The 12,173-nt window shown below is 41.2% G+C and overlaps 1 protein-coding gene across 4 annotated transcripts in view; it reads left to right on the top strand.

Annotated features, from left to right (window-relative positions):
- The window catches only part of LAMA2 (laminin subunit alpha 2), a 477,652-nt gene that overhangs the window by 186,124 nt on the left and 279,355 nt on the right, over positions 1 to 12,173 (top strand). For all 4 annotated transcript variants that reach the window (XM_063124695.1, XM_063124694.1, XM_063124692.1 and 1 more), the window contains exons 10-11: positions 3,080 to 3,240; positions 11,616 to 11,756. In XM_063124695.1, the coding sequence (XP_062980765.1) occupies positions 3,080 to 3,240; positions 11,616 to 11,756 (302 nt within the window). The remainder of the gene's footprint in view (positions 1 to 3,079; positions 3,241 to 11,615; positions 11,757 to 12,173) is intronic.

Below are 12,173 nucleotides of genomic sequence, written 5' to 3'. Positions count from 1 at the left end.
AAGGTACACTAGGGCATTAGAAGTTGGAAGTCAAGAAGGGGCATCAGCCTGACAAATACCTTTAAGTTTAGAGTGTTGGAATCTTATACTTAAAACATGAGAACAATAGCCTTGTGCAGATACTCAAAGAATGTAAATGTGTGGAGAACAATTATTTGGGGTCAAACTAGATATTATGCTAGACAGCTGCTTCCAGAAATGGCAACCACACATCATGCTCCCCCAACATCTAGGACCCCTGGTGCACTACATTTTGCATCCCCAGCCTCTGCAAGCAATGATATAGATTGGCAGTGGATGAACATAGAACACTGTGATGCTAGAACAGGGAGACATGCTCTACGTAGGCAGGATGAGAGCTATATGCATGACTGCTGTTTTCAATCAATCAATCTTTATTTACAGTCAACAGACCATTATTATAGTATACAGGTACACAGATGTTAATAAAAATACATGATGGTAAAAAGAAAGGATACAAAATCTGTAAAAATGCTAATCAGTAGGTTTAAAATAATGATCAGACATTCATGTGTGGTCTAATGAGAATAGCCAGATTCAGAAATTTGGCCACTTGTTCAGTAATTTATTTATTTATTTATTTATTTATTTATTACATTTTTATACCGCCCAATAGCTGAAGCTCTCTAGGCAGTTCACAAAAATTAAAAACATAATAAACAACCAACAGGTTGAAAATACAAATACAAAATGCAATATAAAAAGCACAACCAGGATAAAACCATGCAGCAAAATTGATATAAAATTAAATTACCGAGTTAGAACAGTAAAATTTAAATTTAAGTTAAAATTAAGTGTTAAAATACTGAGAGAATAAAAAGGTCTTCAGCTGGCGACGAAAAGAGTACAGTGTAGGCGCCAGATGGACCTCTCTGGGGAGCTCATTCCACAGCAGAGAAAGCCCTCCTCCTAGTAGCCACCTGCCTCACTTCCTTTGGCAGGGGCTCACGGAGAAGGACCCCTGTGGATGATCTTAAGGTCCGGGCAGGTACATATACTTGTTGTAATACGCTTGTTGTTACCCTGAAGTAAAATAATCATAAGAGACTCAGGAGAGTGTTCGGGGAAACACTGTATAATAGGACGTATTCGGTCTTTCCTGGTCTCTTGATAGTAACTGCAATAGATTAGTACATGCAAGATGAGAGCAATGCATTTACAGTAATATCTAGTTTGATCCTCAATGATGCTAATAACCCTTTAAGCAGATTGGGATACTCATGTTTAATTCCTGAATGCACATATCATCATCAGCCATTCCAGCAGGCTGTACAGAGGGAGATGAGAGGGTAGCGGGGCCATTCCACCAGCCATGCTTCCCTGTCCTTTACCCTTCCCATCCCCCTTTTCCTTATATGTCATGTCTTTTTAGATTGTAAGCTTGAGGACAGGGTCTGTCTTGTTTCAGAATTATATGTAAGTTTCTTCAACAGCCTTTTTGGCTAGGAGTGGGATACAAAATACTTTAAATAAATCAATTTATAGAATGTTTACCATATTTGAAAAAAATATCTAGAAGCTCTTTACAATACAAAACTAATAGCACACCTCACAGTAGGCATTTTGTCATGAAAATGACTGGTGGATGTACCTTTGTGAGATAAGAGAGGTGCATCAGAAGCAAACCATAGACACCTTCCTTCACTTACGCAGGTCCCAGTTTTCATTGGTCCAATGTCAAATTCTTCAAGGCCCACTAAGGGCCAAAACAGACTTTACTTTAAATCTGTGTCTAGTATTTCATTTTTATTCTAAAATAGGCTCTGGGATCTCCAAACTGGATTGGGATCTTAGAATGGGAGGTAGGTGACCGTTTAAGATACAAATCAGGGGCCCTGGACAAAAAATGACAACAGATTTAAAGCAGCGTGTGTTTCGGCCCCAATGACTTTAGTTTTGCACCACTTACATCCTTGGCAGGATCTGCACTACTGCTTTAAAATGGTTTATAACAGTAATGACAACTGTTGGGGCCCAGGACACACTCCATATACAGTTTTCCAAACTTTTTTAAAGTGTCATATCCTGATTGGTGTCGATCTGGCCCTTGCTGTCTCTCCTACTCAGTCTCTATGTTTCTTCCACCCTGTGTCTATCTGTAAGCTATCAAATGATGAAAGTCTATTACGTACAAACCCAGTAAAGGGTGTTGTTGGGTGTGTGCGTGTGTGCAAGCCACCTGCAACCCTAAAACAGCCCATGGATTCAACTACCCTAACAACCCACCCTCTCAAGGTTTGACATTCAAGAAGCTACAGCACACCCCCACCATGGCTCAAATATTTTAAATGGTGATGGCTGCCAAAACAAGAAGCCGCATGGGGAAATTCACCCACAGTGGCTTCTTGTAATGTGCGAACCAGGTTACTGAAAGATAGCCAATGGCTGCATTGAGATTCAGGCCCAGGTCTTCCATGTCAAAGACCAGTTGTGAATTGACCACGTATATGTGAATGCACTGCCTGCTCTCCACAATTGCATGGAGAGGAGGAGCCCTAAGTGCGTTGCTTAGGAAGAAATATAAAGGCTGGGGCATGACCAGGGCCAGATCTACACCAAGCAAGATATAACACTTTGAAAACAGTTTGAAAACTGTATATGGAGTGTGTCCTGGGCCCCAACAGTTGTCACTACTGTTATAAACCTTTTTAAAGCAGTAGTGTAGATCCTACCCTGGTTGCATAATGCAGGCTTCAGCCATAGCATTATGCAACCTGCCAGCAACACCCAGCAGAGATGGAGGTCTAGGAGGTCTTCATCCTACCTCCCAGCAGCATGCAACAATGCTGTCTGACAACTCAGCATTCCTTCTACTGATGATTATGCTGCCAAATACTTCAAAATCAAATTTTGGGATTGCCCATTATTGAAAAGCCACATTTGGGTAGTTTTGTTTCATTAAACATGGGGTGGGGGGGGAGCTTTCTTGCTCCCATGCATTTTAATAGAGATTTGTTACATTTTTAAATTTCCCCCAAACTCCTTTTCTGTAACTTTCAACTTCTTTAGTATTAATGAATACTTCACTCAGCTTGTTGCTTGCTTTATCTTGCTGCAGACATGTTCCCTGGGTTCTGTCACTGTAAACCTGGCTTTGGAGGAGAGAGGTGTGATCGATGTGCATTGGGTTACAAAGGCTTTCCGTACTGTGCACCCTGCAACTGCTCTCTGAAAGGCAGCTTAAACGATGACCCTTGCCAAGGACCCTGCAGGTGCAAGGTATGGATTACGACCTCCCTCTTTTTCCGGAACGTAAATTTTTCATCTAAGAAAGATAAGAAGGTTTTCCCTCTGTCCGTTCTTCCTGTTGCCGAAGTGTAAAGCAACTGTGACTTCCCTTTTGAAGTAAATATTCCTGATGTCAAATTGATCTTTTAATCTTCAATAGTTATTAGGAATCGCACCAGCAAGGAGGCTTTGTTATAACCGTAAGTTGCTGTTAAATAATGTGTTTGCATAAGACAGACAATACTTGATGGTGTAAAAACATTCCATTGGCTTGAGGTCCTGAACATGTTTCTAGAACAATTGTTTATGGTGTGTGTGTGGGGGGAGTCCTATGTGTTTGGGAAAGCACATTCAGATGTTGTTGAGTTTTTCAGGAAACTTGCTTTGATGGGAGACAAATGATGAGGCTTGCTAAGTAATCTGCAAAGTTTTTATTAAGTAATAAACATCTCTTCTCACTTGAAGAGAGTCTAACTTCTTGGAAACTTCTCTTTAGGCAAAACTATGCAAATTAAGTGAAATAATTGTCCTATCAAGGAGAACAGAAAGCTTTTTCCCAAAGCCCAGAGAGGCGGGTTCAGGGGCAGGTTCTGGCGCAATGCCAGCCGGGCCGACTTTCTCACGCCTTCCTTTCGCTCCTTGCGTTTTAGCTTGTGGCGCACCCTAGCATCAGCCAGCCTGTTGGGGCGCTCTCCTCCAGAAGAATGATCACTTCCCACTGAGTGTGTAGGATTTGCCCTTGAGGAGATAAGCTCTGGAGAGGGTTCACTCCCAGCTGGAGAAGAAAGCGTGAGAGCTTTCTCCCCCTCTGGTATAGGCTGGCCTGTGTCTGGTGCCGACTCCTCTACTTCAGAGTCTGATTTTGATTGATTACCTGAAACACCTTCTCCCAAAACAGAGGGAGCAGGGCTAGACATGACACATGTGCATCTGGATGCACAGCCCACTGGAAGTAATGCATTGCAATCCCACAGAAAGTGATTTAGGGTAGATGGATGACACATTATCATCCGCACTCTGCTGCAATTAGTCATGCATAATTATGTGCAACTGAAGCTGACTTGTGGTGGGAATTTTTCTCCTTCATGGCAGCATGCAACGAAACTGCCTGCACAACATAGCAAGACAGAGACCTGGTTTGGAATGTCACCACAACCCAGGTTGTTGTTGTTTTACACACAAACAGCTGGGATGTTGTGAGAGAAGGGAGAGCAAGCGAGTGTGCTGGTTCCTGGCCTCCCAATCACTCCCGCTGCAGCTGGGGTAACAACCCTTCACACTAAACAACTCAGCGAAAGAGCACCCCTGGGTTCTTTAGCTCAATGTGAGCAATTGGATGGCTGGGACTCGGCACGCACGCACGCTCGCTTGCTCCCTCTCATTCATAACTACCCAGCATTTATTAAAACCTTGGATAGTCATGACATCCAGAACACTTCAGAGAGTGTCTGGACGGTTGCCTGGATAATGGGAATGCAGACCCTCTCCCCTTTCTTTCAGAGTGAGGGCAATAGAATGGCTCTCATGACACAACAGCTTGGCTACATGGTGCCTTTACACTACCACATTCACTACATGACCCTGATCGTCTAGGATCATACAGTGAAGAAGCCATTCCAAATTAAAAACAACAACAACAACACATGATGCCAAAGCAGCAAGAGACTGGAGAAATCATGGCCGTAAAAAGGCCGGACAAATGCAAGAGTGCAAAGTGGGGTGTTTGTTTTTGCTGCCACTTTTTACTGACCCAAATGGCATCTTTCACATGAAATGACAGATGGCAGCGCTAATGGATATAAGATTCACTTCAGTGATGATTGGTGGGAAGGTTTATTTATTTTTTATATTTATTTATTACATTTATATACTGCCCTATTGCTGAAGCTCTCTTGGCAGTTTACAAAGATTAAAACCCAGAACATTAAAAACAAATATACAAAATTTAAAAGCCTAAAAAGCCTAAAAACAGACAACATCCATTTAAAACAAGTATTCTTGGGTCAGTTAAAAAGCAACACCTCAACATATGCTGTTAAAAGCCTGGGAGAAGAGAAAAGTCTTGACCTGGCGTCAGAAAGATAACAATGTAGGTGCCAGGCGAGCCTCGTCAGGGAGATCGTTTCATAATTGGGAGGCCACCAGTGAAAAGGCCGTCTCCCTTGTTACTATCCTCTGAGCTTCCCTTGGAGTAGGCACCCAGAGGAGGATCTTAGATGTTGAGTGTAGTGTACTGGTAGGTTCATGTAGAGAGAGGCATTCTGTCAGGTATTCTAGTCCCAAGCCGTATAAGGCTTTATAGGTTAAAACCAGCACCTTGAATTTGGCTCAGAAACATACAGGCAGTCAATGCAAGCAGGCCAGAGTTGGTCTTATATGTTCGAATCTTCTGGTTCCGGTTATTAATCTGGCCGCTGCATTTTGCGCAAGCTGCAGCTTCCGAACTGTCTTCAAAGGCAGCCCCATGTAGAGCGCATTACAGTAGTCTAACTTTGAGGTTAACAGAACATGGACAGCTGAAGCCAGGTTATCCCTGTCCAGATAGGGGCATAGCTGGGCCACCAACTGAAGTTGGTAGAAGGTACTCCGTGCCACCGAGACCACCTGAGCCTCAAGTGACAGAGATGGTTCTAGGAAAAACCCCAAGCTTTGAACCTGCTCCTTCAGAGGGAGTGCAACCCCATCCAGAACAGGTTTGAACACCCACTATTCAGTCAGAAGAACCACCCACTTACAGCATCTCAGTCTTGTCTGGATTGAGTTTCAGTTTATTAGCCCACATCCAGTCCATTGTCGCAGCCAGGCACCAGTTCAGAACATCCACAGCCTCAGTTGTTGAAAATGAAATGGAGAAATAGAGCTGTGTGTCATCAGCGTACTGATGACAATGCACTCCAAAACTCCAGATGACCATACCCTACAGTTTCATGTAAATGTTAAACAGCATGGGAGACAAGACTGACCCCTGCGGAACCCCATACTGGAAAATCCACAGGGCCAACAAAAGTTCCTCAAGCACCACCTTCTGGAGCTGACGAGCCAAGTAGGAGTGGAACCACTTCAATGCAGTACCTTCCACCCCCAACTCAGCCAGTCATTCCAGAAGGATACCATGGTCGATGGTATCGAAAGCCACTGAGAGATCAAGGAGAATCAACAGAGTCACATTTCCCCTGTCTTTCTCCCAATATAGGTCATCACTCAGGACAACCAAGGCTGTTTCCATGCCAAAACTAGGCCAGAACTGACTGAAATGGATCCAGATAATCAGTCTCATCCAAGAGTGTCTGGAGCTGGCCCGCAACCACCCGCTCAGGGACCTTGCCCAGGAATGGAACATTTGCCACCAGCCTATAGTTATTAAGACTGTCAGGGTCCAGGGAAGCTTTCTTTAGAAGAGGTTTCACTACCGCCTCTTTCAGATGGCCTGGGATTAATCACTTCCATGGCCCAGCCGGCTGTTCCATCCCTACTAGCTTTTATTAGCCAAGAGGGGCAAGGATCCAATATGGAGGTGGTTGCACAAAGTTGTCCAAGCACTTTGTCAATGTCCTCAAGCTGTACCAACTGAAACTCATCCAATAAAACTGGATAAGGTTGTGCTCTGGATTCCTCGCTAGATTCACCTGCTATAACACTGGAGTCTAAGTCCTGGTGGATGCCAAAGATTTTATTCAGGAAGTGCCTAGCAAATTCATTTCAGCGGGCCTCAGAAGGTTCTACCATGTCCTTGGGGCTGGCATGTAATAGCCTCTGGACAACTGTGAAAAACTCTGCTGGGTGGCAGATTGATAATTTGATAGTGGCAGCAAGGTATTGGGTTTTTTTTTGTTGCCCTCACTGCTCCTGAATATAGCTTACTAAAGGCACTCACCAGTGTTTGATTGCATCCATTAGGAGTTCATCTCCATCTGCCCTCAAGCCGTCTCCTATTTTGTTTCATTGCTCTCTGCTCTGGGGTATACCATAGAGTAAGCAGGATTTTGCTTGCAAGACTGATGGCCTTATTGTGTATTATCTGGAAAAATTAGTTGAGGTTGAATGAATTAGTAATTTCATAGGTTACTTCAGCAGCGTGGGAGTGGATTCCAGTTAATTTATATATTTGTATAGTATCATCCATGTAAATGGTACTTTACAAAGATTAGGGGACTGAATATATGGTTTAAAAGCCCTGCGGTGCTGCGTGGTGGTGGTGCGTCAGTTATATGACCCAGCAGCCACCTCACAGCCACCATGGGGCTTTCTCACAAAGCTGCATGCTGGATAAGTCACTATGGTTCTTCTGCCATCTGTCCTCTCTGTCTGGTGTCATGTCGGGGGTGTTCCTGGCCAGAAAGCGACCTGCGATTGGGCACAGGAAGGGGCAGGTTGCTGGCCCGGTGAGCCAAATGGCTGCCAGAAAGCCTGCACTGCCTCCTCCAGTGGGGATTACTTGCCAGCAGCCCAATACCATGGGGTTTGGTGGCAGAGCTGTGTGGGGGAATTTTGTAAGATCTGATTCCTCCTTTTGGGATCATTTGAGTGGCAGGGGTCAAAGACTCTCAAGACACAGTCTCTTTTAAATGGAGGGAAATTTATTATTACTAGCAATTGCAAGGAGTCTACATTAGAGCAGACTGGCATCTGATACTAACACACAGGTTTATAGGGTGCAGGTGGATTCAAGAAAACACCAATCAAAGCACACATACATTTGAAATATCCGATCCAATACAGTCTGGTGTGACATGTTTTCATTACACACATGACGTAAACACCTTATACAACTTTTTATCAATATTACACACACTGCTCTGGCAGGGTGGGGTATCAGGGTGTTAGAGGCAATAAACAGGGGCGTAGGCTAGCAAGTGTATAGAACATGCTAAGTCATGATGCAGAATAACGTTTCAAAGTATATTTTAATATTGCTGTCTGTCCTGACCCCTAAAAGGTCATGGCTCACACTCTGGTTCACTATTCTTTCCCTGCTTATGAGGCCAGGTTAAAGCTCATATGCTAATTTCTTTGACAAGCAGTGCCAATGCCACTATGCCATATGTAAAATCCCAGATCCCCGTGGACAGGGTCAAGTACACAGGCCCTTGCCATGTGATTGTTTCCCAACCAAGAGAAGGTTGATGATTGGGTAGGAAGAATACATACGATTGGCCCATCAATATGGTTCTGAGTGTCTAAACTTTACCACAGCTGCATGGGGGGATGCCACAATGTGTAGGCTTCCACACCAAGGCAATAATATACGAAAGAGCACTTTTACATAGAACTCGCAATAAACAATTTGTGAAGGTATATAGCGAGAACAATATTTATTGATATATTATCAAAATATGAATAAGATGAGTTATTGCAATAAAAACATCTTAGTACCCCACTTCTATACATATCACATATCACATATCACATGAAGATTAAATTCAATGGAAATCAATGGCACTTACTTCCAAATAATGTGCTTAGCACAATCCGCATATCATTTTAATTCTGAATGAAATCTAAGTTCCATAGTTGTACCTGAGGTGTCAGGTTCTTTATACATCGCAGTGGTTGTTTTTAAACCCTTCCCTGCTGTTGTCAACCTGGGTGGTAGGGGCTGAATCTGTCTTGGTGGAAGCTTCTTTTCAGTGTTCATTAAAGCATACCAATACAAGTAGATTATTATTATCAGGATCAGAAGTCTAAAGAAAAAACTGCATTACCACATACTCAAATTACTACAGTGACAGCTGGTCATCCCTGAAATCTGCTCAGGGTATTAACCTTTCCCCCCACTTGGCACTTGCAGAAGTATGAAATGCTCTTTTCTTTCTCAGAAATGGAATGGCTTCTTATCACATTTTTTAATTCCAAAATATGCAACTTTGTTATTATGCCTTGACTTAACATACTTGAAATTGTTCCTTACTCTCCCTTAAAAATACATCTCCCTTAAAAATACATATAGACCTGACTATATGCAAAACAAAAAGTATGGAAATTTTATGTACTTTGTCCTTTTCAATAAAACCTTTCTCCGTTCTTAGCTTCAAACTGCACAAGAATTCAGGAAATGAAAAGCAGAAGTAGACACTTAATAATGAACTGCATCTCACCAACCAATGCTCACTTCATATTCATCTATAGAATTTATTGTCTTCTCTAATTTAAAAACGGACTTAAAAAACCATTCCATAGAATAAACAAACTTACTTTTTTTTTTAGTATAGGTTACACGTTCTCCACTCAATATTACTAATTCATTGCCTATCCACAATAAATAAGGTGGATCAATTAGGCACCCTGCTTTGGGGTTGTTGGCATTTTTTTGTGAATCAAGTGGATTTGTATTGCTAATTTTGTTTCTTCTTTATCCATGCTAATAGCAAAATAGCATCACCAGAACAGAACCATTCCACACAAATGAAACTAATTTTAGGTCATCTGCTCAAAAGGCCTTCTAAAATTTTCACCCGCAAATATTCATGCTTTACTTCTTGAATTGTACATTTCCCCTTATAATATAAGTAGCATATATCTTTGACCCAGAGATCTAGTTATTTTCTAGACAATGGATATGAACAACAGATTCTAAGGGAGGAGGATGTTTCTGGTATTTCTGTCAATAAGAGATACATGAAAACGGTGTTCGGGCTATAGAATTAATAGGCTTAATAAAATCCGTATTTACCATTTGCCCACAATTGTTTTCTTTGCCTCTTTTCATCGAAATGTCTTTCTTTTTTCCTTTCTTCGATAGCTTTTCTTTCCTGAAGTATTAGAAAATCCAAGAATTGGGTTTTTTGCCTTATTCTTCACATTTATTCAATGTTTTTGACTGTAAAGCAAGTGAGTGACTATGATTAGTTTTGTATAACAAAAGTATTACAGGCATGATACTAGCTGGAATAGGATAGCCATCACTGGAATGTTCAGCCTTTGCTGGCCTGCAGTCATTCATATTTGTCCATCTGTGCATGGCACACAGCACTGTAAATGGAGATGATCTCCACAATATTTTTAAAGAACATTTTCATGAAAATAATTCTCATGGATGTGAATTTTGAAGGTGGACAGACAGTACTGAGTTCGCATTTTGGTTATGCTGCAAATTTCAATGCCTGCTATTCTTTAAAACACCCACTTTGAGATGTAACTGCATAAAACCAGACTAGTGACTGCCCAGAAACTCATCAACTCTTGAGGAACTGTGACTCTTTTATAGTAAAATTATGATATCACATTTAGATTCCAGTCATTGCAATAGACACATTCAGAATATGCACAGGAGGAGGAAGAGGAGCATTATAGAACAGAGGAATGGGATTCTGCTCAATAGTAAATAAATATATCCTTTTTTGGCAATGCAAATTGCAGGCACACAGACCCCACCCCCCCTCCAATCTGGATCAGACCTGCATAGGAGTATGAGGAGTACTTCATCCTAGAGTCCTAATCTAGGTTTACTTTCTATGCTTACTTTTCAGTAGGGAAACAAAGAAGATATAGCTGCTAGCTAAATAAATTTTTATCATTAGCATAATAGTTAATCCAACCCACAGAAACAATAGCAAAGTGTCTGTCCCTAACAAAAGTATACAAAAGGGCTTAATGGCATTGTTTCCTTTTCTTAGCCATTTGCAATTTTCTGTGTGAGGAACGGAAGAGTATGACTGCAGATAAAATGAAGTTCTTTAAAAAGGGAGGAAATGAGGGTACACACTGAACACACACATTCAGCTATTTATTATCTTTAAATATGTACATCAAAATATTGGAGTAGTCTACATGAAGCTTCTCCAAAAGTACAGTGTGGTGGAACGGGATTGTGGCTGCCTGTCCCACAGTCCTGCCTTTCGTCGTATCAGATTTCATGTATTGGTTGTATCATTGGAGTAAGGCCTATGTGCAGAGCCCAGTGCAATTAAGCCCAACCAGCCTGATTAGCTTGGGGTCTTATCTGAACCACCTATTGATTAAAGTATTTCTTTAAACATTTTCAGCTGATCGTTATATTCATTTTAGTTTTGATTTATAATACTTTTGGAATTGCCCCTCTGTTCAAGGAACACTTGATTTGATATATGATCACAATAATAATAATAATAATAATAATTAATAATAATAATAATAAAAAATAAAAAATAAAAAAATACATACAAATATTTAAAAGCTGTAATGTCATTATGTAATGCTTTTATGTTATGTATGTTTGCGAAACAATAAAAAAGGACTAAAAAAGAATTATTAAAAAGCAATAACATTTTTTTAAAGCCATGGATTAATATTCATAGTCATTGTATCAAAGCACAAAAAAACCAAAAGGAAAATTGTTTTAGTTATAATGCATGAAAGAGAAGAACTAATATTCTAATGTGCTTTTCCAGGACCATGTGGAAGGAGAGAACTGTGATCATTGTAAACCAGGCTTCTTTAACCTGCAGCAAGACAACCCCCAGGGCTGTGAAGCATGTTTCTGCTCAGGAATAACAAGCAACTGTGTGGCCTCTCACTGGACCTACAACACTGTAAGGAAAACAAGAGTAAATGTATACATCCTACCAGTGTGTCTTTTCTTTTAAAAATGGTCTTCCCTGAACATAGCCTTGTGCTGTGTGTTCTATAGCAGAATTCTTTCCTCAAGAATAAAACAAGACAATTCTTCACATGTAAAAGCCCAACGTTGTAAATGTTTACACTGGAGAGGTGTTCTATAACCCATGCCAAAGAGAAAAATGCAAGCAAAATCACTCCAGGAAATTGCTCTTTGGGTGTTCGTGAGAAAATTACAAGAGAGTGAGAGAAAATGTTTAGCTCTTGTTGTATAGCAACATCCAATATTCTGCAAGTGGATTTCTTGTGCAACAGGATTTACTCTTCCACTTCTGACCCCTGGTCACACCCATACCCCCTCAAAATCTGCTTTGAAGGATCACCCAACCCAT

The sequence above is a fragment of the Elgaria multicarinata genome, chromosome 4, assembly GCF_023053635.1.
Source record: "Elgaria multicarinata webbii isolate HBS135686 ecotype San Diego chromosome 4, rElgMul1.1.pri, whole genome shotgun sequence".
Lineage (NCBI taxonomy): Eukaryota > Metazoa > Chordata > Lepidosauria > Squamata > Anguidae > Elgaria > Elgaria multicarinata.
Note: the sequence above shows the minus strand (reverse complement) of the source record. Positions and strands in the feature narration are given on the sequence as shown.